Source organism: Nelumbo nucifera, chromosome 8 (assembly GCF_055504915.1).
Source record: "Nelumbo nucifera cultivar China Antique chromosome 8, China Antique-T2T, whole genome shotgun sequence".
Classification (NCBI taxonomy): domain Eukaryota; kingdom Viridiplantae; phylum Streptophyta; class Magnoliopsida; order Proteales; family Nelumbonaceae; genus Nelumbo; species Nelumbo nucifera.
In genome coordinates this window covers 4,050,703-4,076,463 of record NC_142656.1, presented here as the reverse complement: position 1 = coordinate 4,076,463, position 25,761 = coordinate 4,050,703, and the positions used below count along the sequence as shown (strand labels likewise).

Below are 25,761 nucleotides of genomic sequence, written 5' to 3'. Positions count from 1 at the left end.
ATCTACCACTGCCATATAAGCCAAACAGTATAAAAACGGTCTTAAAAATGAAAAACATCAGATTTGGCATTTTTTTTTGATAAACGACTCTCATGATTTTCGAGAACGAGAGTTTATCTGATAAACGGCTCAACCAAATAATTTTCCATGATGCTGGACTTTTGCTCCAAAAAGCTACATCAATACCAAACACCATCTTAATGAATACTCGGTTCTTTACCCCGCCCCCCCCCCCCCCCCCAATCTGTTTTAATCATTTTGTACTATTTTTTTACACAGCACCATTAGCGCCACTGCCTAGAGGTGTAAAGTGGGTCGTATCGGGCCAGCCCGTGCAAATTGTGGGTTGTGCCACCCTCCTCGGTGAAAAATTTGAAGATCAGCCCGATATGGCCCACAGGCAGGCCCATGGGCTGAGCCTTGGGTCAGGTCGGGCTGTACATTGGGCCAAAGCTATTTATTTAAAAAAATTGACAAAATTTAAAATTTTAATTTTATATGAATTTTGTATATACAATTGCTTATATATACAATAATTAAATAAATTAGTATAATAAAATTAAAAAATTATTTATTTTATTAATATATTATATACTATATATTATTATATAATTATAATTTATATAAAATATATATAAATAATATATATGGGACATGCCAGGCTATGGGTTGGGCCATGCCAACCCGCGGGCCACGGGCGGCACGTGCCAGCCTATAGGCCATGGGCGGCACGTGCCATGCCGCCATGCCGTGCAGACCTACGAGCCATGGGCGGCACATGCCATGCCGTGCCGTCCTGTTGACCTAAAACCCCAGGCCCAGCACGGCCCACAGACCATCGTGCCGGGCCGTACCAGGCTGAGGGCGGCACAGCCTGATTTACACATCTACCACTGCCATATAAGCCAAACAGTATAAAAACGGTCTTAAAAATGAAAAACATCAGATTTGGCATTTTTTTTTGATAAACGACTCTCATGATTTTCGAGAACGAGAGTTTATCTGATAAACGGCTCAACCAAATAATTTTCCATGATGCTGGACTTTTGCTCCAAAAAGCTACATCAATACCAAACACCATCTTAATGAATACTCGGTTCTTTACCCCGCCCCCCCCCCCCCCCCCCCCAAAAAAAAAAAAAAAAAAAACATCGATTAAAGTTCTTAATCAATTAGGAAAAGCCAATATACTGTGGATTTTGAAATAATCAGAATATAATTCCAAAGTTATAAAAAGAAAGAAAAATCTGGAGAGTACACAGACTGCTCCCAACCATCAAAGTACTCTGAAAAGTAAACCACAGAAAGGTCTTAGAAGGCACCATCCTTCCCGCACTGCTGGTAAAGAAAGCAGATAATGGCAGGCAGTAACAACAACAGGGTTCAATCATCATCATCATCACAGTGTGTGGTTCCTTTCTATTGCAGATGCTCCCTCAGAATATATGGACAATGTCATATGCAAAACTTGGTGCATTAAGGAAAATCAATAGAGCATTAATTTTCAAAAGTAGGGTAAGGAGAAAGAAGAAATAAGAATTATATGATTTGAGTCCCACCCAGTAGTTGAGGACCATGAACAAAATTAACTCCTTGCCATCCCACCCATGGAAATTCTGATTGAGTAGTCCAATAAATGAGAAGCCATTTTGCCAATTGGATAACAGGTGGGCTATGGAGTTACACTGAATGGTAAAGCATCAATCTCTTATTCCAATATTTCAATAACAGGTTGATTTAGCATACCTTTTCAGTAGAGGCATATCCCAAATCCTATTTTGTTTAAAGTAGTTTCATTATCAATAAGTAAAATTGTTAGTATTACTCTTTATTCTGATATGTTATTTAACATAATGAACTATCATCTTTTTAAGATCACACTACCTTTGAATTATGGTAAGGATACGTCCAGAACAAAACGTATGACTGCAAACATACAAAGATAATGTCAGTTATATAGAACTACTACAACTGTAGCAATACCAATAAAGAAAGCCTCAACAACCATGACTTAAAAATGACCAGACATACATGCAAGAGAGAGAGAGAACAAAAAGATGCCAATGCACTTGGAAACAAATACAAAGTAACTCTAACAATTCTTAACACAGGATTTCAACCCCCCACTGCTTGGAGAGTACAAACAAACTTTGGGTGGGGAAGAATCATCATCATCATGCCTTATCCCAACTATATGGGGTTCGCTCTTTGGGTGAGGAAGAATACAAACTAGAATTCAGTTTCATAAAGATTACACATCATTCATTGTAGCAGTTAATAGTGTTGACAACAAAATGACTTCTCAGATATGTAACTAGATTAGCAATTGACAACCAATAAATGATGTGGTGAAAATGCTCAAGGCAGTGTGTACTCTCAAAAAGGCCAAGAACATTAATTTCTTTATGTTGATGTAGCATGATCAAGGGCATGATTTAGTTGATTGTTAGCCAGGAAAGAAGACATGGAAATCACTCTTATCAACTGTTGCATCTGGAATAGAAGATGCAATGTGAGAATTCTCAAAGAGGTGACATTCTGGAAGGACCAACCCCATGAGAAAATCCTCATTTTCCATCTGAACACCTCCTGGTGCTTCATCCATCGGTAAGAAAATCACCTGTTGAAGATTTGAAGCATTTTTTTCTCAGCAGAGTGAATTTTCTAGCCATTTTGTTTGCAAGAAACCATAACAAGAAATGCATTCATTCTTGGGAAAAAACCATACAATTCATGAAGAACCACATGGCAAATGAGTACAAACAGCTTAGAGCTGACAATTGTTGTGTTACAGATGAAAACAATATCAGTACAAATCTTTCTAAGGGCCTGGCAGACCCAGTCCAAACCATTTTTCTGCATCCCTTCCCCAGTTAGCATATTAGCAAGGCTGTCCTCAATCCTAGGTATCCACAAGAATGAGTGATTCATATTTCCAACAAGCTACCACTATCAAGAAATATAGCTTTCTCACAAACCCTGATCTTTTTCCCATAACCCTAATAAATTTCCTTGGATCTCTAAGACTTTCTTAAGAAAGCATTCGATATCTAGAACCTAATCAGGAAGAGCAAGCTTGGAGTCATTGGGAGTCTGTGGGTCTCACAGGATTTTGACAAAGTCAAAGGGAAATACTGATATTGCAGGACAAAAATATCAAGGAAAATCATGCCAGTTTTCTAGTAAAAGTTTTAGAAATACGTTGTAAACCATATGCAAAAATCCACTTAGCCACTTCTCTCAGTTAATTTTTCTTGACAAATAAGCACAACTGGAAGCAGTTTGATCTTTTTTCTCTTCCTTTTACTGAATCTATTCTTGCTGCTTGAGAGACATACAAAAGTCCTTAATGTTGCCTCTCCTCTCCATGGAATACTCTCTTGGAATTTTAATCTCCAGAGACATCCCAAGAGTCCAATGCAAATGGTCTACTCTTGGTCTTGGAATCCTGAAAAAGAAAGCCTCAATCCTATTTGTAGAGTTCATTCTGGAGTTTGGCCACTTGAGCCTCATTGACTTCCATCATTTAATCGCCCATTTAGGAGGGATTTCATGCCATGTTTTTTCAAACTTTAACATGTTTTAGTCTTTATAAACTCTTCTCCAGTGGTCCAGCCAATCAACATTTCCGTTTGATATCACATGAAAGATGTTGGTCCCATTGTATGACAGTTTTTTATGTTCAATGAGTAGATAAATGAGGAAGCTTCACTAGATGGTCATTTCTGGAGAGTGTGTGGGGAAGGGGAAGCACTTGTTGCATTCCATGGTCCCAGAAACTTTCCTATGTATGAGAAGAAGCACTTGACGTTCGGAGCTCCTTAGTAGCTTCTTTTTTTTTGAAGGTAAGGTATACATTTCATTAATAATCAAAAACCACATGCGCACTGAGGCTGTACAAGTGAATATATAACCTTTCAGCTTAAAGGCAGGCTTTACAAAAAGCAACCTTTTGTCAGAAAAAGTATCACAACAGATGTCATGCCAAAACTTCATTATAGTCCCCACCCAGCTCCTTGGTAGCATTGGAGGCTCTAAAACTGAGCTGGTGCATGCCCGTTTCAGTGAAAGCTTTGTTGGAGGAATGGCACATTTCTGGTTTGACCAAGAGAGGGAAAGTATGCTGGTCTGCCATTCCCCTGGCAATCCTGTGGGCTTTATGGTACGAGGAACAATAGAATTTTTGAGCAAACAGCAACTTCTGAAGCCAAAGCCATCAGTTTGGCTTTAGGCGCTATTAGAAATTCGTGTCTATAGATAATGTTTTTAAAGGCAATACTCTTGACTGTTCTTTTTTGAGGGTCGACTTTTTCCGAGGTCCTACTTGGCAGTTTCTCATTGTACAAAGGACCTTATACTTTTGTCTTAATACAATTATAATTTACCTTCTCTCAAAAAAAAAATACAGAAAATGAATCACATTCTAGGTCATCATATTCAAACTTGGTGTAGCCTCTTGCAGAGCAATTAGAAATGCATGCCAAGGCTTCATCAATGTTGATTGTTGGTGCTTGTCCTGCAAGAAGATAAATCTTGTGTGCTTGTTGGGAGTTCGGACAGAGAAAGATCTGGGATGAGGGAGATGTTTTCATGATATTCAGTGAAGATTTGAAAGGTTCATCTGTTTCTTTTAGAACTTCAATTAATCACATTGAAACAGCAGAAAGCTGCTTCATGTTCAGCACCTCTCATATCTTTCCAGGATCAAAGTTGTTAAGTTGTTGAGGGAAATGTAATGTGCCTACATATAAACCCTCCTATGAAAGAAAACTCCATCCTCAACAGGGATAGGTTTCGAGAATCAACATCTTCACTGTAAATGAAGGATGTTGAGATGGTAAACATGGAGAAAATATTGATGTGGAGGCAAGGTTATCTAGGGTCAGGGATGAAGCAAATGGGGCCACCCAAAACATGCCTTTAATTTCAGTGCAAATAATCTCAATTAAGATAAAAGTTTCATCTAAAGGGAGGTTTGGACACCATGACAAGATCACTTTCAGATCCCCCAACCCATGTGGATTTATGTGAGGTCATTCTGGGGTCCCATGCCATACAAATCAGGCCTAAGTTGGCCATGCAACATCTTGGGTCGTCAGGCTTAAGATTAAGTAAGCTGTCACATGACAATTGCTCTAGGCCAAATCTGGGTTTGGAAATGGGTATAGAGCATCCATCCTCTTAAGAGGATAAGGCTCATCTCTTAATAGAGTTCAGATCTAAATTAGATTTGGATAATCTCCTAATTTGATTAGGAGAGTGCTCCATAAGGAGATAAAAGAGTTGGGCTGAAGAGGGTGCTTGCATGTTTCAAGTTTAGGCTTTGGATCCAATCAATTGCTGTTGAGCCAGGAAAGGAGGAAAAGTAAACCATTTCTTAATTCCTACACAAAGGTTCTTGCAATGAAGAGAGACTGGCTGGATGGGCCTCAATCGTTATTCTTTTTGTTCTTTTATTAGGTCCTCTTGTAGCTTAGTGGGCCTCATTGTTATGGGCCTTCCATTAGTTATTCTTTATGGTGTTTAAGTTAGCCGCACTACTGAGGGCATCTATGTATTTGTCCCTTTATATCAGATTAGATCTAATAAAAGAATTTAGGGGACTAGATAGAGGATCGATTAACTCTCTTCTCCATCTCCCTCTTCTCTTTCTCTGAGCTTGTTTCTTTCATTCTTCTCCAGTTTTTTGTCAACTATTACTTGTTTTGGTTCAGCTCTAATTGCCTCTTACAAGAATTTAGATACAACCTGCAATGTGAGGGTGAAGATTTGGAGGGAATATTGTTCTTTGAGTCTTGAATGTTAAATATCACTCTGTTTGAACAAGCTTGTTTCTTTCATTCTTCTCTTCAGTTTTTTGTCAATTATTACTTGTTTTGGTTCAGCTCTAATTGCCTCTTACAAGAATTTAGGTACAACGTGCAATGTGAGGGTGAAGATTTGGAGGAAATATTGTTCTTTGAGTCTTGAATGTTAAATATCACTCTATTTGAACAAGTTTGTTTATTGAATGAAATAAAAACCACTCCCAATCCCAATGATGAGAATGCCATGCAGGACTGGACTTCGACAAGATAGATGTGTTATTTTTTGCAGTCAACTAAATCATGGGGGGATGCCAGTGTATACCACAATATATAAATGTACCAACAAAAGCTACAATTTTTATCAGTAAACAAAAGCTAAATAGTATATAACAATGGTTAAAAAAAGGATACAATAAATAATAACCTAAAAGTTAATCATAACTCCTATTAAAAAGAGCCATACATACCAAAAGCCCGCCAAGAAACCCATCAAGTAGGAGTCTATTCCAGCAATCAAAGTATGAATGAATGGAGAATTTTGCCTTTGCTGCAAGTCCCAGAGAAGTAATGGCCATGATAAGGAAATAGAAGACAAATCCAGTCAAGCCAGTATATCCCAAAATGCCAGCAATTACGCCACCAATGATTGACAAAAATGTTCGACTGCAAACATAAATGGATTTAGGTTTTAGTAAAATAGGAAATGAAAAAAAAAATGTAGATGTAACATCACTAAAGGTGAATAATGGCATGTTGAAAGATGCTAAGAAAGAAAAACTATAAGATGCCCAACACAACTTAAAATACAATAACATACGAACTTTCCAAATAAAAATAATATAGGTGACATGAAAAGTAACAAATACCATTACAACTTGAAGCACAAGGATGTCCATGCTTTTTCTGGTTTTTTGAATTTTTCTATTTTTAAAACTGAACAAAATAACTCAAGTAACCAATCAACATTAAGACTTTTCCCATTAATTCATCATTAACTTTCTCTACTCTTTCTCATAAACTCCTCCAATTATCTCTACTCATTAATCATGCCATAAACTCTTTCTCCTACAATAACTCATGCCACTAATTATCCTTCTTCTCATTTACTCCATTAGATTTCTTAAAATTCATTAACTCTATCTATATCTATATCCATTTCAATTTAATTATAATTTTAAATCTATTAGATATATTTACATTTAGTTATAATTTTTTTTTGAAAAGGTAATGTAAAATTTTATTGATGAGAGAAGATACAATACAACAGCAACCTAGTGGGAAAACACCAGGAAGACCACCATTTTACAAAGTCCAAATGGGGTGAGATTCAAGAAGCTGAAATACATTCTGGTTTTCAAAGTCTGAAATTACGGATAACCAGGAAGCAAGTCTGTTGACAGCAGTCTTAAGCAGGTATTCAGGGGCTTTAGCTTTGTTGCAGAAAACACGACTGTTCCTCTCAGACCACACAGAGACCAGAATAACTGCAGGAATTGTTTTCCAGACCAGCTTCCCCTTTTTACTCAGACCAGAAAGCTTCCAACTGCACAGAACCTCCTTGACAGACCGAGGCATAACCCAGCTGATGCCGGCTGACTTGATGAAGTGCTCCCATAGCTTAGCAGACATGGGGCAATGGATGCAAAGATGATCACCAGATTCTTGAACCAAAACACAGTGTCACACAACCCACAGTTCAGATCAGGAATCTGAACCCCACGCCTAATCAAAGTAGTTTTTGAGTTTTGACAGACATTTGTCTAGAGCCAGCACCCAGACAAGAAAATTTGCCTTGGAGGGACTAGTAGAAACCCAAATCTGCTTACTAGGGAACCCCGTATTAGAACCTTGACTTAGCTTTTCAGCCATAGATTTAACTGAGAAGCAACCATCTCCACTCCACTTTCACTTCAACTCATCTTCCACATTAACAGAAATATGCTGATTTTGCAACAGCTGTAATAACTCCAGCAGCTGCTCCAGTTCCCAGTCATGGAGGTTCCTTCTAAAGAGGGGACACCAAACAGCACAACCACCCACCCACTCAAAAGAGTCAAAGGCTGATGCAACAGGGAAGGAGGAACACTGACAGAGGTTAGGAATGACCTCAGCAAGGGGGGTGTTAAAGAACCAGGGGTCCTTCCAGAATTTCAGCCTCTTACCATCTCCAACTTTATATTCCAGACCTTCTGAAAAAGAGGGGAAACCTTTCATAATACCCTTCCACAGGGAACAGCCCCACGTCTGAAGAGGGTCCAAGTATTTCCAGTTACCCCAGTCCACATCATATTTAGCAGCTAAAGAGATCTCCACCATGCATCTCTTTCAGAGCCAAATCTCCAAATCCACTTACTTAGGAGGGCAGAAATAAAAGTCTTCAGTTTTCTTACTCCCAGCCCTCCTTTTACAGGCAAACAGACCTGATCCCAACTAACCAGGTGAATTTTCTTATCCTCTTCCCAACCCCTCCACAAAAAATAAAATTCTATCAAGTCACAATTTCTAATATAATTAACTTAATTACATTGAATTAGCTTAATATAATTATTATTTACTTCATAATAAAAAATAAATTCTATTTACTTATAATTTATAACCCATGGTAGATTATTAGGCTAAATAACCTACTTTTTTTATCAATGCTAAGTAACCTACTTCCATTTAAAAGATAATTAATTTTTAAGTTAATTAATCAAGTAAATTACATTTCAGAATAAATATAATTTGCTTTACTCAATAACAAAACTATAAAAATTTGAAATATAAAATTACATTAAATTATAATTATAACCCATTTAAATTCCATTTTAGACTTAAAATTATAATTTAAAATTCACTAATATATTTCTATTTAATTACAATTATTAACAAAAATGTATAACTATTAACAAATTTTAATTAATTATATATAATAAAAATATCACATTTTAACATTATTCAATAAGAAAATTTAAAATTAATTACTACAAATAAAATATCATAAAAATTATAATCCATTTACATTCCATTTGAAAATAATGAAAATTAATTAAACATAGTAAAATTAAGTAAATTAATAAAAAGTAATAAAATAAATTAAAAACTAATATCCATTCAAAATTCATTTAAAATTAATACAAAATTATCTAACAATAATAAAGTTAATAAATTTAAGAAATAAGTAAAAGTAATATAAAACAATACAAAGTTATTGGTTTTGATATTTGTTTTTTATAAGAGCTTTTGAAATTTGTTTTCATTAATTTAATCTCATTTAAATATTGGTAAATCTAAACATTTCCCATAGCAATGCTAATATTTTTCACTAATTTAAGTCTCTAGAACAAACCAGGTTAATGTTAACAAGGATAATCTAGCCTCTCTTCCACAGGCTAGTGCAAACAAGTACAATCTCCCCCATAGCAATTGAAGGAAATCCACCAACCTCTCTTAATCAATTGTCCATTTTGAAAAAAAAAAAAAAACAATTAAACTAATAATTAAGCATAGTTCTTGGATCAACCCATGCATCATTCCTATCCCCTACTAATAAATCTCATTACCAACCAAAATCAATAAAGCAATAAAGTAAACATAATAGAAACCAAACAAACAGCAATATTAAATGTAATATTTCAAATATAGGTAGTAAGGCATGTGATACCCATGTGATACTTCAATAGAAAGTTACCATATCCTGCAAAGTCCAGATGTGATACCCAAATTTGTAACTAGTAATATTACAATATTGCTCAAACTCTCATGTAATAGATGATTCAATGACTTCCACCTTTGAAAATACCTTCTCATGAAGCAGACATAGGATATTCATGTAAAAGACGATTAGACCTTTTATTTGAGTGGTAAAAGTAATAGAAACGAGAAAGGCATTAACACATACTGATGCATAAGTACAAACCTATAGTAGATTATTTTCGTGTTATTTTGCAAGTTCTCGGCATTGAAGGTTGGTAAATCATTTGAAGAATCAGTAGATTTTTTCTTGGAAGCCCCTGAATCTTCATGTCCCACCATTACTTCTGCTTATCTGTGTAAAAGCAGTTAATATTAGTAAATAAATAAAAAAAATTACACACTCATATGAATTAAATATTAGCTAACTTGGATCAAGTGAAACCATAGCTAAAGTCTTTAAAAAATGGTATTTACAGTACACAAAAGATGATTAAGGGTCCGTTTGGTTCACAGCCGGAATCAGAATCAGAATCAGAATGGTCTATTCCCATAGTCAGTTTGGTTCAGAGAGGAACGAGAATGATAATTGGAATCACCAGGAATGGGATTTCATTCCCAATGGAGGGGGAGGGAATGGCGATTCCCTCAAATGAGGGAATGCCATCCCACCACGAATGGGAACGGGATTTCGTTTCCGCCCAACCAAACAGTTGGAATTGGAATAGCCCATTTCGATTCCAATTCCAGACCCCTATGCCTGCAAACAAAACGGGGCTTAAATGATACATACATCCCACATAAGATTAGATGCATTGGATAGATAAGATTTCCTGGTGGATCAAGTAGTAAGTTGGGATTTTTTTTGAAGAAGTTGGGATAGTTGAAGTGTCCAACTCACTCAGTTTTTCTTAGGTGGAGAAAGCTTTGCCACAGCCACCTTTTCTAGGAAGGAAGAAGAAGATACAAGAGTTTGAGTTGATGAATGTGTCATGGATGCTAGGAGGAACCATGAAAATTTTGTGGTGGACATCTTTAGTGTCTTTAGAGTGGTGTACTGAAGGCAGTGTTTTAAAAGCGCAAGGAACAGGGGTCAATTTGTGCCTGAAGCACAAGGCGCAGGGCGAGGCGTGCACCTTTTTGAAGCAAGGCGCAAAAATACAAAAAAAAAAAAAATGTCAGAGAATTCAAAAAAAAATGCCAAAAAAGCGTCAAATTTTCAAAAGGGGGCACACCTGGGCTGAGGCGCTAGGCGCACGCCTGGTGCGCCTTTGAAAGGGCTGCGCCTAGGACCTAGATGAGGCGCATACCCTAAAATGCGCCTCACCTGTGCGCCTCAGGCATGCCTTTTAAATCACTAACTGAAGGTTTTGAGCCATGTAGCTCGAGATGGGAAGACCAGCGGAGGTTGGAGGGAGATTGGGAAGGGATCCCCCTAGGACATTCTGAGGTTTGAAGAGAAGATGAAATGTAGAATTAGGGGTGGAAGAGAAAAGAATTGATGGCATTGCTTTGTGTTTGAAGAGGGTCCAGTCCAGATTGATTAGACTATCACTGTGTTTTCTTTTGCTGAGGATGTATTGTTCTTTTTTTTTTTTTTTTGATGAATGAAGATAATTTATTAATTCAGAAAAAAGGCAATACAGGAAACCCAATGCCTTTTTTTTAATTTCTGTTGAAGGGCTACACAACGTAGATCATCCCCCAACCCAGGTGCAGATGGGATTCGATCCCAAGTCTCCACTACGACCAGCAGGAGACCTTACCAACCAGCTGGGTTGGCACCTTGCAGTTGGTTCAGTGCTTTTTCAAAATAAGAGTTCAGTTGGGTAGTTTTTTAGAGGAAACTTCAACTTTTGGCAACCTGTGTTCTTGTATGCAAGTTTTCTGGGGCATGTGTATAATTATAAATCTTGGGGTTGCTGCTGGTTTTGCTATGGGTGCAACTTATTAGCATGTGTTTTAAATCTTTTGATACACTCCATTCTCTATCTATGTATCACTTATCCCTTGTTTTAAAGTTTTAATTAGGGATATAAATAAACAAAGAAAGATTTAAAATGACTCTGCAGTTGAGTTGTTAATCTACTAGTTGACCTAATTGGTGCGTAGTTGTTCAAGGTGACTGCATCATGAGCATCAACCAACTAGTCAAGGATGCAGCTGGTCCAGCCCTCGGCTGACTAGTCAATGGTTGGTTGGACGTTTGATAACAATGAATTTCATATGAAATTGTTTTTAATGATACTACCAAGAAAAAAGATATGAAATTGTTCTATTAATTATGTACTATATTATTGCGTTATTTTTTGATAAATAAATATTATTGCGTTATTTTTGAAACTATTGAAATGAATGTATTTAAAATACTATTTTCTTATATAATTAACAGTGTTGATTTCATTCCAAGACAAGCCATACTATCCAAAAATCTAGACAGCATGAACCAATAACCCAAAGGCTGCAAAGGATAGTTAGATAAGGATTGCAAGTTACTCCCCAGCCAGGCATTACCCATAGAAGCTTTTCTGTGTTACCCTAAGTTAATGAATCTTCCAAAGCATTTTCAGATCTAGGGATCCATCTGAATGAACTGTCAGGTTGAGAATTAGAGCCTGCACCTGTATGGCAAAGTTTTTGCCTTAAGGGTATTGCTATCATTTTTTTTTTTTGATCAATAACAGTAACTTTTATTAAAAAATATTAAAGAAAGATACAGTATAAAGGGAGGGGTAAAAACACTTAACCCTCCCTAACAATAAGGATCATATTACAACACAGCCCAAAAAAGATTTGCTCTTCCCACCCCTTGTTTGGCCAAAAAATCTGCCATAGAATTGGCACACCTCTTGGCCCACTGAACCTGAATTTGCATGTTTCAAATAATCTGGTTGATTTTCTTTTTTTCATTTGAGAACTTCCACAGACTAGAATCTTCCTCCTGCAACCAGTTAACTGTCAACCTTGAATCTCCTTCCACCAACAGATTTCTGATTTTCAACTGCTTGTCTCTTTTGATCCCTTCCAAAGCTGCCAAAATTTCAGCTCTCAATGAATCCCCCCAGCCTATAGGTGCTGAGAACATGGCAATAATTCGACCTTCTTCATCCCGGAACACTCCACCTATACCTGAAGGACCTGGATTTCCTTCACTGCTAGCATCAAAGTTCAATTTAATGTATCCCAAAGCTGGTTGAGTCCAAGCTGGATTGGGAGAAGAAGTCAAGGGAGCAGACCGGCCACTTCTTCCCACTTTCGAATGATGTCTCCTGCTGAACAACCTTCAAATATCTTCATAGACTTGACCCAATGAACCACCCTAACATATATTAATTCGATGATGGCTTCCCTGCTTTTTTCTTTCTAATGAAAAGTTCTTTGATTTCTTTCCTCCCACACACTCCAGCAAACAGCTGCTCTAGCACATCTCCACATTTTAAACCCCTCACTGATGTAGTACTAAATAAGCTCTGCACACTTGGAGGGGGGGTCCATCTGCAACCAAAGAGAGAAAAACCAACACCATATTTCTGATACGAGTTCAAATCAGCCCCCCCCCCCCCCACCAGATTGCCCCCCACAACGTCCCACAGCACATTCCCGCCGTGCATTGTGAACATCTCCCGATGATGACATCATAATTTCTGGTATCATCATTGGGAGATGTTACCAATACATGGCGGGGATGTGTTGTGGGACATTGTGGGGGGCAATCTTGTGGGGGGCTGATTTTCTCACAAAGGGGCAACAAACTAATAAGTGATAACATCTCTCACCATTCTTCTTACATAAAATGCACCAGTGCGGGGATAAACACCACTTAGGCCTTTTCTTTTGAAGTAGGTCACAAGTGTTACACTTTTCTATGATAGCTTCCCAGCAAAAGGCACCTACTCTGGGAGGGATTGGTCTACCCCAAACTTCCGAGACTGGGAAAGGAGAACCCAGGATCGGATTGGACTATGTTAATTCTTTGAAAAAGGAAGAGCAAGAGAAAATACCCGACGGAACAAGAGACCACACCCTATTGTGCACTCTAGAGGGGTCAATAACTACCTCCTCCAAAATCTTAAGCAAGTTAGAGATGGAATCCAATTCAGAATCTCTGAGAGCCCTTCTAAAACCCAGATTCCAATTAACTGCAGAATCAGACGAAGTAAGAATGGTAGCTATAGGCTCATTTTTAAACCTTGAGAGGGAAAACAAAGAGGGGAACTGCTCTTTCAAAGGAATGTCTCCCACCCAAATATGCTCCCAAAAACTCACAGACGTACCAAAACAAAGGTCATACCTGATAAAAGGAAGAAAAGAAGGAAGGATGGCATGAATAGACTTCCAAGGAGACGCCCTTGTAACCCTAGATGAGATCCTCGTGTCCCAGTCGTCTACCTCTTGCCCATGAATACTTAGGATTATTTTAGCCAACAAATTCTCCCTTTCTTTATTCAATCTCCATAACCATTTCCCCAAAAGAGCTTCATTCTTCTTCTTTAAGTTACCCACACCCAGGCCACCATCATTTTTGGCTTTTGTAACCAAGTCCCACCTAACTCTATGGTCCCTTTTCTCCTCCCCTGGTTCCCATAAGAAATCTCTCATTAATTTCTCCAGAATCCTACATACTCCCTCAAGAATTCTAAACACAGACAAAAAATAAATCAGAAGGTTTGCCAAGATTGACTTTATCAGAGTTATCCTACACCCAAAGATAGGTAGTTTTTCTTCCAAGAGGCTAGTCTTTTTGTGAATCTATCAATCATCAGGTTCCAAAAGCCCCTCTTGGTAGGGTTATCCCCTAGTGGAAGCCCCAAATATTTCAATGGCCATTGAGCAATCCCACAACCCAAAACTTGGGCCCTTTCTTCCACCTCTCTAACACTCATATTGATGCCAATCACAGAACTCTTATCAAAGTTTACTTTGAGGTTAGTCACTTGTTCAAACACCTTGATTACCATCTTTAAATTACTAACCCACCTAACCTCCTCCCCACCACAAAGCAGAATTGTGTCATCTGCAAATTGTAAATGAGTGACTGGAACCCTGTCCCTCCCAACTCTCCAACCATTTACCAATCCTCTAGCATCTGCTTTCTCAATAAGCCTCCCTAACACTTCAGCAATCAAGATAAACAAGAAGGGGGAGAGGGGGTCCCTTGCCTAATAACCCTAGTAGATGGAAAATGATTTGTCACTCTGCCATTCACTAGTATAGAATAGTGGCACGTTCTATTACACCCTTTTATCCACTTGCACCACCTTTGCCCAAAACCAACAGACTCTAGTACTTTTTGCAATAAGGACCAATAAACCAAATCATAAGCTTTTTCTAGATCCAATTTGCATACCATCCCTTTCTTCCCTCTTCTTTTAAAATCCTCTACACTCTCATTTGCTATTAAAATTTGGTGTACAATTTGTCTATTCTTCACAAAAGCACCTTGATTGGGGGATATGATTGTGGGAACCACCTCACTAATTCTACGGGGTAACACCTTAGCAATGATCTTATAGAGGCTATTTACCAAACTGATGGGTCTAAACTCTTTAGGGTGGCAAGCTCCCTCCTTATTTGGAATTAAGGCAATAAAGGTAGAGTTCAGGCCTGGATTTATCACCCCTCTTTCAAAGAATTCCGAGAAAACACTTTGGATATCAGCCTTAATTATCTCCCAACAGTCTTGATAAAAAGCCATCGTGAAACCGTCAGGGCCCGAGGCTTTAGATCTATCCATAGAGAAGATGGCATCCCTTATTTCTTCCAAATCAAACTCTCTTTCCAACCACTCAATCAATTCATTGGGGAGCCAGGGCCAATCCAACCCATCGATCCTTAATCTCTCGTTTAGAGGCCTTCTGAAAGATAGATTTGAAGTATTCCACAAAGGCCCCAACAATCTCATTCTGTTGGGTTAAAATTGTACCATCAACCACCAACTTAGAAATGGAGTTTTTCTTTCTTCTGCCATTAGCTATAGCATGGAAGAATTTTGTATTCCTATCTCCCTCTTTCACCCATTTGTGTCTGGATTTCTGCCTCCAACTAATTTCTTCTTTAAAAATTGTGTCCTCCAAATTTTTCCTCAACTCCCACCTCACCTCTTTGTCCTTTTCCCCAAAACATCCCAGTTCTTCCTTTGCATCTAATTCCTCAATTTGGCTTATCAACCGTTACTTCATTTCTTCTATCCTCCCGAAGTGAAGAGTATTCCACTCCTTAATTTTGACTTTCAGCTCTTTTAGTTTCCAGTGGAACTTCATTCCTGCTCGGTTTTCCCTCAGGTTAATTTCATTCCACCACTGCTTCACTTTCTCTTTAAAATGGGTGCAGAAACCACATATTCTCAAATCTAAAAGGGGACAGACCACTATTTCCAAAATCTGCCTTGCTTAGCATAATTGGCCAATGATCAGAGGTAACTCTCGGCAAGGCCCTTAACACCAAATCTTCCCAGTGCTCTTCCCAATCTGTTGTAAATAGGAATCTGTCTAGTTTGGAGCAAATTGGATCAACTTGGAGATTAGACCAGGTGAAGTTATTATGTGAGAGATTTAGTTCCTTGAGTTCAAAGGCATTGATAAACTCGTTAAACTTCCTCATACTGGTAGTACTCCTTTGTCTTACCTTATTGCACTCAGCACTGAACCTGATCACATTAAAATCCCCTCCTAAACACCAAGGCCCATCCCACAGACCTCTAATGTCTTCCAACTCTTCCCACAGATCATTCCTTTGCTTGTAGCCAGTAGGGCCATAAACATTAGTTAAGACCCATTTAAACCCATCTGTCACTTGCTTAAATTTGACAGAGACTAAGAATCTTCCCATTAATTCTTCCACTCCTTCCAACACTTCATCCTTCCATAATGTGACTATCCCTCCAGATGAACCCCAAGATGGACTCATTACCCAACTCAATCCATTTGCTCTCCACACACTTCTAGCCCACCTTTTATCAAAAGTCATGAGTTTAGATTCCTGGATTAAAAAAAATATATATATGGGTTTTCTTTCCTTAGGACCCCCTTTATTAAAGCTCTCTTTCTTGCATTCCCCAAGCCTCTCACATGCCAACTTACAATCTTCATTACTCCAATATAGTGTGCCCCTCTCCTAAACCTTCTTTCCTAAGAACCTCCTTTTCTTGCCCTACCCTTCCTCTCACTAAATTCTTTGTCCCCCTCCACATCCAATTTCAGCCTCTCAACTTCACTTAGCCTTCTTTTCCTCCTTTTCCCAACTTCATTTTTAATCTCCAAATACCTTTTCAGCTCATTCAGATTTTTCACCTTGCACCCTAGTTTTTCAACAAATTCAGCTAGAGAGTCCTCTTCTTCATCTCCCTTTTTAGTCTGTTTATTTCCATCATCTCTGTGCCCCTTGCTTTCCTTCTCTTGCTCCACCCTTCCTTCAACTATTTTGGACTCACTGTTCTTCCTCTCTATCACCTCCTCCTTCTCCATTTCCACCCTAGTCAAATTATCCAACTCTTTTATTATTAAGTTCCACACCCTCAGCTCCCTCTCACCCCCCTCAAGTATCTCCACACCAACACCACCTCTATCAGCTTCTAATCCAAGGGTATTCGGCAAGGAAGCAGGACTGAAATCTAGGAGACAGACATCATGAACAGAGTGGGCGTTAGTAACCAAATCCGAAAACACAACCATACCTGGGTCTGGAAGGAATGGACAATCAACAATCAAATGGGTTTGACCAGTCAACAACAGAGAATGACTTTGCAGGCCACAACCTAGACTTAATTCACCCTTGTTAGTACTTCCAAGGCTCTGTCGTTCATCCCCACCTGATGTATCCATGTTTGAGATCTGGTGATTAACTGTTGTCTTCGCACTAGTTCCTTGCCCCTCGTTCATATTCTGGCCTGAATCCTTCTCACCTGAAGTTCGATTTTCCTCCCTGGCATCCAAGTAGCGCTCGGCTTCGTTAATCATCCCACTGTCTGTAGATGGTTTCAGCACTTCGGTAGCCTCTTCTACGTTCTTAGAGAAAATAATAGTTGTGCTAAAAGTGTCTTCCAGCTGTTCTTTATGGTCATCAGTCTGGCTTCCTGCTTCCCAATCCGTCTCTATGTCATCCTCTGATAGATCGCAGCTTACCCAGCCGTCATCTTCTCCTTCAAGTTCATCTCTGCTATTCCTGGTGTATCTTGGATTTGGTTTGTCTTCTCCCCTCTTCTCTTGGTCGCCTTCTCTAGTTTTAACAACTGGAAGCCATCGCATGTTCTGCCTCGAAGAGTTCTGTCCACCTTCAAACTGTACACTTGCATCTGGTTTCAGCGCCTATGGAGAAGAAGATAGACCCTTACTAAGGTCTACCATCGCCTCCTTTGATACCCGACTCACGTGACCACTTAAAGAGTCACATGAGCCAACAGTAGCACCATGGTTCTCCTTGAGGTTCGACCCAGACCTACCCAGTATTAGTGACATGAGCCAACAGTATTAGCGGATCATGTGGTGTTCGAAACCAGCTCTAAGTGGCCCCTCCCCTGGTCTGACCGGTTCCCCATTTGACCATTTCTGTATAGGATGAACCAGCAACAGTGTTCCTTTTATTTTTAAAATTATTTGAAAACTTTTTCATAAAGGTTGCTCGGCTTTTCATACTTGACTTTTCAGCTTCCAAAGAAAAATTCTTCTTTTCTATAGAAGAGGCTTCCTCCCCAAAATGTAGATGTGTCCATATATCTTCTCCTTCTTCTCGCCAAGTGTTACCCACTTTGCCACGTCATCATCTTATTCGAGCTTCGCCCTCCCATACCACTATGACGCTTCAACTTCTGAGACAACCCAGATCTTGTACCAGTAACCTTCTGCACATAGATTGAGTGTTCTTGAAACGGCTTCCAGCTTCAAACCTGCTACCCTTAGATTGACTGCTCTCAAGTCTAAGGTCTTGCACAACAAGAGAACACCACCCATCGCCAGAACTAACTTGCCCAAGATGGATTTTTGCCATAAATGAAAGGGTAGCCCCAGCAGTTTCAGTTTGAAGCTCCCATCGACAGAGGTCACCTCATTAGCCAGAGGACACCATCTTTCGATTCTCACAATTCCTTCCTTTGTTACCAAAATGGTAAATTCAACTGTTTCCTCTCCCACATCTAGAACTGCTTTCTTTTCATTGAAAGGTATTAGAATAACAGTTCGGTGAAGCCTGAGTTTCTTTGTCACCTCCTCTAATAACCCTTTAATCTTTGACCTCTTTCGTTGTAGAGAGGATTACTTTCTTCTCCCATGCTCCTTTCTCCCCTACCATTGAAACTTTTGGTTCTGGCATTGTGAATCCCACCATTGGGTTATCTTGACTTTCAGCCGGCTCTTCTAAACCCAACTTTTCCAGCTTCTTCCTTCTTTCGATCATTTCCTCCTTCTTGTTGCGTCCACCCTCTACCTTCTCTGCCTATGTCTTCACCGTCATCAACTCCTTATTGGCTAGTCTCATGTGTAGTATGTTAGCCATCTCAGTCCATCCCTGTGTCTTGTCGCCTTCAGGAATAATGATGGTTTGCTTCTTCTTCTTCTCGAACTTTTCCTCCAACATTAGAAACCAGCCTTTGGCATTTTTCCTTCTCTCTGCAACATACTCTCTCCGCGGCTATTTGAAAGAAGCAATCCAGGATTCACACCAGCTTACATGGACTACTCCATCCAGAAAACTTTGAAACCAAGGCACAGCTCCGCCTACTAGCAGAATCGTTCCTCTCCTGCCTTCTCTTATCTTTATCGTGAAATCTTTTTGGTAGAAGATCTCCTCCAATAGTATCTCTTTCCTTTTCACTCTCAGAGCTTTTCGCCACTTACCCACCGGTGAGAAGCCTTCGGACTCCATCTCGGTATTGCCATCATTTTAGACTTCCATTGTAGGAGATTTAACAGAAGGGGTGTGTTTATATATTTATTTGAAAGGTAGGGAGGTTTTTGCAGGGACTAAAACACAGGGGAGGTTAAAGTAATTCGTAGATTACCCAGAGAACCAAATATTTCTCTCTTGCTCTTTCTCCCTCTCCCTTTGGCAATGTGCATGGTGCTGGTAGCAGATCCATACAAATCACATGATAACCAAAGGCTATCTATCTGTCTCTGCTTAACATAAAACTAGAGAAGGTTTGAAATCCTATCTCTGTCATTTTTATCAGGTATGCTTCTCTCAAGTTCTCCCTCCAACTTCCCTTGTTTTGGAAAACGCAATTTTGCCCATAACTCTTCAAATAGCCTTATTTTTCTTCTCTCTTGCATTTTGAAGCCCTATTTCAGTCAATGGCTGCCACTCCTCTCCCACACCTGCACATTTTCCAGTGAAACTTCCCTCCCGGCAGCTCTTCTCAGAGGAACTGAAATCAAGTGTGCATTCTCCCTTTTTTTCTTTGTCTTTGCTGTAATGCTATAATATAGCAAAAAGTACAAGAATAGTTTGTCCTGTGAACATCAGAACTGCATTAATTGAGCAAATATATATAGTTCATAATGATTTGAACTTCCAACCAACTGACAGCAATGAGAGGGTGGGAGCCCACAGAGTAGCTATTAGAAACAGAGATGTGCCTAGCTAGTGTTATTGCACTGTCATGACAAAAGGTAGCTACAGACTTGGATGGAAAATCAGTCAATGATTGAAAGAGCTATATACATTCTTACGGGTAATTTGGGTGAAGAATTTCCTAAGATCATACTATAGAAGCTGAGGAAAGAACGAAGGTGAGAGTGGATTCATCTGATTGTTTGGCAGCTTTTTGTTGTCCATCCAAGGCCAGGGGTGGCAACTTTTGACCCATCCGACTCAGCCACTTGCAACCCAACCATTTAACAGGCAGGTAGGTCAAGTAATCCATTTAGGTCATAGAGAAGGGCTAAGGTTGGGTTGGTTGAGGGTGATAATTGGGTCGTCACTTAGAGTAGGGTTTAATGCTTGAACACAATCAACTCTTCAGCTCTACCCACCTCCATTTCCTCTGTTTGCAGAGAAACAGCAGCTTCTAGTGTGGATAGCGGCGTTTTTTGGCTGCAGTTCTATCTTCTCCACCACCCACAATCTCTCTCCTCTCCAAATCAGTGTTCGTTTCAAGCCATCATCTCTGATTTCCTCTTCCACTTCCTCAGAATCCAAGCAAAATGAGTAAAGGAACAGGTTTCATCCATCCACAGGCACAAAGAAAACTCAGAAGGGGTATTCGATCTTGTCTTCTCAAAAAACCAGCTTTGACCTGTTTAACAGGGGTATTTCTGGTTTATCAACAGGACTGGTTTTATTTCCATTTCACTGTTGGTTTTTGGAGATTCTGAACATTTTTTGTTGTTGATTTGATATATTTCAGTCCGGTGATCTATGTTTCCCCATTATTTTTGGGGTTTCCTTAAATGTTAATGAACCATTCACATTTTGTTGCTTTTAATTGGTACTTGCAGTATAATGTCCAGGGTTAGTGATGATTTTTAGCAAATTCATGTTTATTAGGAAGTGAAACTATCTCAATCTCAGAAATTTTTCCCACCTCAAAAGTCAGAAACTGTTAGTAGATTAATGAGGTTGTTTATTGTTCCATTGAAATGGATGAACTGGTAACCATTTTTGCTAGGGTCAACTTATATCCAAATCCTAAATTTGGTTTGCATTGTTTCCTTGGTAAGTGACAAAGTAGCTTAGCTCTTTTTCTAGCTGATTGTCATCCAAAGTACTTTAGAATCCTGTAGTCTAGCATAGCAAACTCCCACCCCTTTTTCTTTAAATGAAGCCCTCAATTGGATATGGACACCAGAGACTAAGAAAAGAATGATATGGTTTCATATATAGAGGAACATAGTGGCTTGTCCTCATAACATAATACACACAAGTAAAAGGTTCCAGTCAGATCTCTCACCAAGATGAGATCAACTAGTATCTGATGTGTCTTTTTTTTCTGAGAAGAGGTAAAGTATCATTTCATTCATTAAAAGATAAGAGAAGAGGTAAAGTAAAATTAAACCACTATTCCTTTGATGTTTACACAAAGATTTTCAACCTAAAAAAGAGAACTGGCTTATCAAAAATAAAACCTCAAAAAGAGAACTAAGGCTGTGTTTGGGGTTGTGATTAGGTAACTTATTGGACTTCCTAAAAGGTCCGATTTAAAAAGTTCTGTTTAAAAGTCAATTTTTGGTGTTTGGTGAGCATCATTTATCAATGCTCCTTATTTTTAAAAAAGAGACTAATGGATTTGGTAACATTAGTAAGAAAAGTCCTTACTTTCAATTAAATTCCAATATTGCCCTCGTGATTCTATGTAGCATATTTCATCACAAAACCATGAATTAATGCTTATAAACAATTATTACTACCAATACAGCATTTCTATTTGTATACGGGGATGCTGTGAGGGAGATTTCTTGAGGAAAATGGAGTTTATGTAGAAAGCAACCTGGAGAAGATTTCTGAAGGCTGAAGCTAAAAACTTTTTCTTTGAGAGGTTCAAAGTAAAAGGGAATGTAATGTTGAAGACCAGAGAAGTGAGGAAAGCCATGGTTATGCTGGTAGGTATTGAGGTGGTTGAGTGGTTCAAACTGTTCATGGAAGGAGCACTACAGTCAGGCAAACATACAGAATGGAAGAGCTCTAAAGAACAACAAGATCGAAGGTACCTAGTAGAAAGAAGATGGAATACAAAGGACAGATTCATTGCTCTGATTGAGTTTTTTGGAGAAGGAAAGAAACAACTCATCTATTTATTTGGGTGAATAATCCATATGATGCATACCTTCACACTAATGGCCAAGGTGACAATTTTTCTTTCTAATTTGGTCATATATGAGTTCGGTAACTTTTCTTGGTTTTCAAAAATCGAGAAAGGTTCTGAACCCTAAATCCTAAGATGTAGGGGCCAACTGACAGTTTCTTTCTTTGTGCTTGGGACTTCAATCCATCCACAAGTGTCAAGAGCTGAGAAACAATCCGCCTTTCCACTTCTCCATTCGTTTTCTCTCATTTAGAAGCTATGGAATCAATTTCATCAATAAAGATAATAGAGGGTGCATGCTTTTCAGCTTCTTCAAATGTCTTTCTGAGATTACTTTCACTCTCTCCAACTAATTTTGACATAATTTCTGGTCCATTAATATAGAAGAAAAAAGCACCAATCTTAGAGGAAGTTCCACTAGTTCTCGTATTTGAGCCATCTGCTTTCTAACTCCACTAACATCATCATAACCTACTTCATCTAACCCATCTTCATCCTCCCTCCTTACCAACTCTCCCTCACAAAAGATGTTAGTGTCTGGAGCAACCACACAATACTCTGTTGGGTCTGTCTCAATAACCTTATATCCAATACTCCTGATTCCACCTCTAACAAGAGATCCCCTTTCACAACTTGACGATATGCTTCCAAGAAATAAGCTACAAATGCATCCCCACAAATCAGAAGAGAAAATAAAGTTTATTGTTCAATTTGAAGAGCCAAGTAAACCAGAAAAATCCTTTTTTTTTTCTTTGTGACAAAGCAGAACAAGACTGGAGCATTATGTCTATGGTTGTTCTCAAGAGAGACGGGAAGACAGACTAAGCACTAAAATGGTTATGAAGAGAAAGGTTTCCTATCAACAACTTTTATTTATTTTTAGTTGTCAATATCTAATATAATAATCAATAAAAGTCACCACACCATGAAAACCGTTAATTCCTAATTACAGACATTCAGTGGGCAACTTGAAAATCGAAATATGTTACGAAAGCACATAGCAATATTAGTCATATGATTGCCTTATAAAAGTTACGAAAGCACAAAAGACCCTCCATCGGCGACATTGGAATGGAAGCACAGTTTCTTAGTTGAAAGCAAGGCAAAGAAACTGGGTTCATTAGTAACCCTCCATCGGTAAATTTTATTGATTTTCCATTCCAGAAAAGTAGCGAAGAGAGGCAGAGAAAGAAACTGACAAGGGAATAAATAAATATCTTACCAGGCAGAGGTGAAGAGAAACTCCGAGCAGAGAACCGAAATGTGCAGACCTTCCCTAAAACATGCGAGTAAGAAGTAAAAGACGCAGAGCTGAAGCTTCACTCGAACGAGCAGAGAACGATGCAGGGGCACTCGAGTTATTACAGAGAAGAGAAAGGATTGGAGACTCGAGAGAACGAGAGATGCAAGGAGATTTGAGCGGTTAGAGAGGAGAGAAGAGATCGGATACTCGAAAGGGAAGAAAACATTCGCACGCAGGAGGGAAAGAGGAAGGGTAGATTTTGTTGAATTTAATAAAGGGACAATTTTATCATACAAAAAGGATATACGATTTTTTTTTTTTTTTTGGTAAGAGAATTGGATCGCTTTTCACGTTTGAACTTCGAAGCATGGTTTTTAAAAACGAACCGGTAAGGGGTTCGGTTACCGGTTCGAACGGTCCGATCGATTGACCCGAATGACCAGTCTGTTTTGACAAAAAAAATTGGAAAACAGTTAAAACCGTTCAATCAGTTCAAATGGTTAACTGGTCGGTTCAACAGTTTGCTGACTAAAATCAATAGTTTGGGGGAAAATGGAACCAGTCAAGTGACCAGTTCTTAGTTTTTCCGGTCCGGTCCGGTTTTGAAAACCATGCTTCGAAGAACAAGTCCACTATCCTTACTCTTTACTCTACCGGGGCTACAAATGGTATCCGATTTTCAAGTTTGGGTTTGTTTGAGTCAAAACCGGTATCCTAATGTGATCCATTTATAATTGCATCAATTCCTATCAGTTATGTTTGTTTGCGATACAAATGCCAAACCAAGGTATTTATGCATCCCGATTCATATTTGCTAGCGTTTGTTTGACATGTAAAAAAATAATGATTAAGAAATAAAAAATGTAAGGCTGCAAATTGGGCTTAGTTAAGTTGGGTTGAGACCAATCCTAAGTTCTAACCCCCCAACCCTAACTAACTTCCTTCAACCCTAATCCAACCCAACCTTCTTTCTATCCCTTAAAATCTTATAGTACTTCTTAATCTCAAATCTTAACTTTCATTACATATATTAATCCTACTTTTTATTAGTATTTATTTATTCATGTTTTTGAAAAAAAAAAGGTATTTGAAATGAACAATTTTATTATGAGCTATGACTTATAATACTCTTAAACTAACACTACTATTTGTGAAATTTAACTCCGCCTTACTTTTAATGATTTTCTGAGTGGTAATCATTTTAAAATTTATAGATGGCAATGATTTGTTATCGTGGTCGCAGCAACGATGATCACACGATTGCCGCCGGTGCTAGAGCCGACCCTCTTTCCTTCTCGTCAATCGAGAACTGGCCTCTCTCTCTGCAACGGACATCCTCAAAGATGATGATGCCGATGGTAGTTCTCTGTAGATGAAGATGGAGGAAGCAGAAGGAGAGTAAGGAGAAAGAGAAGAAGAGGAGGAAAGAGAGAGGGAAGAGGAGAGAGATCGGAGAAGGAACATGGTCCGAGTGCGTGGAGGGGTCCGCCGCTGCTGCAAATTGCATAGCGGCTGTGATAAAATAGGGGCGAGAGGGAATGGGGAGAGAGAGAACGAAGGGAACGAAGAGAGAAAGAGAGGGAGGGAGCCATTCGCCGGTGGCTGTCGTCGCCTGCCGAGAGAACGAAGGGAGACTGCTCGGCGACGAGCCCTTCGTTCTCTCCCCCTCTCGGCACAGCCGTCGCAGGCGAGGACAACCACCGGCTAAGGGCTCCCTCCCTCTCTTTCTCTCTTCGTCTCCTTCGTTATCTCTCTCCCCCCATTCCCTTTCGCTCCTGTTTCATCACCGTCGCTGCAGCAGCGGCAGGCCCTCCACGGACGATGACAAGAGGCTTATTTTTGCTGCAGTGATTCCGTCGTTTGAACTTTTGAACTTCAGACTTCGAATGTGATTTACTGGTAAGGGTTCTTCTGTCAATTCAAACTAAAGGTCGTTATATAAGCAGAAGGAGCCCTTCTCGATGTTCTTGTTAAGCGTCGGTTACTCGGTTTCTAGCAGAGCTTCAAAACCAGAGCTACAATGGCACTTGGTTCTTTTACGGTTATACCCTTAACTAGCCATTCTATGGGAATGAACTCGGGTGCTTCTCCCGGACCCAACGTTGAAATCAAGGTCAACTTTATTGGATGAGCAGAGCCGGACCTTCTGAAACTCTAATATCAAGTTCAGACAAAATAAGCTGCCCACTCAACAGAACAGTAAGAACTTCTATCATATTGGTGTTTTTCTTCGTATTTAATGGCCTTTTCAAGTTTTCTTAAGCTAAGGTTTCTTGTTTCTTACTTTCTATTTTGCTTCAACTGGT

General features: G+C 39.0%; 1 protein-coding gene across 8 annotated transcripts; it reads right to left on the bottom strand.

The window, feature by feature from the left end:
• Positions 1-1,153: 1,153 nt before the first annotated feature.
• LOC104600637 (uncharacterized) lies at positions 1,154-23,786 on the bottom strand. 8 transcript variants are annotated; one of them, XM_088893748.1, is made up of 6 exons: positions 23,435-23,733; positions 9,706-9,834; positions 6,275-6,470; positions 2,553-2,620; positions 1,907-1,926; positions 1,154-1,467 (listed from the first exon to the last, which is right to left on the bottom strand). In XM_088893748.1, exons 2-6 carry the CDS (start codon positions 9,819-9,821, stop codon positions 1,400-1,402), a joined length of 468 nt encoding a protein of 155 aa, XP_088749874.1. In that variant the 5' UTR covers positions 9,822-9,834; positions 23,435-23,733; the 3' UTR covers positions 1,154-1,399. The 8 variants fall into 8 exon arrangements, with proteins under 8 accessions (XP_088749874.1, XP_088749877.1, XP_088749873.1 ...); XM_088893747.1 differs by lacking the exon at positions 1,154-1,467 and adding an exon at positions 1,477-1,773 and having other exon boundaries at positions 1,885-1,926; XM_088893751.1 differs by lacking the exon at positions 2,553-2,620 and having other exon boundaries at positions 23,435-23,727.
• Positions 23,787-25,761: the final 1,975 nt, after the last annotated feature.

Coding starts and splice junctions, on each gene's coding strand:
- LOC104600637 (XM_088893745.1), bottom strand. CDS start 9,821: ATGGTGGGACATGAAGATTCAGGGGCTTCCAAGAAAAAATCTACTGAT. Junction 6,471..9,705: donor ACGAAAATAATCTACTATAG/GTTTGTACTTAT, acceptor TTATGTTTGCAG/TCGAACATTTTTGTCAATCA. Junction 2,621..6,274: donor GGTTTCTTGGCGGGCTTTTG/GTATGTATGGCT, acceptor AATCTTCAACAG/GTGATTTTCTTACCGATGGA.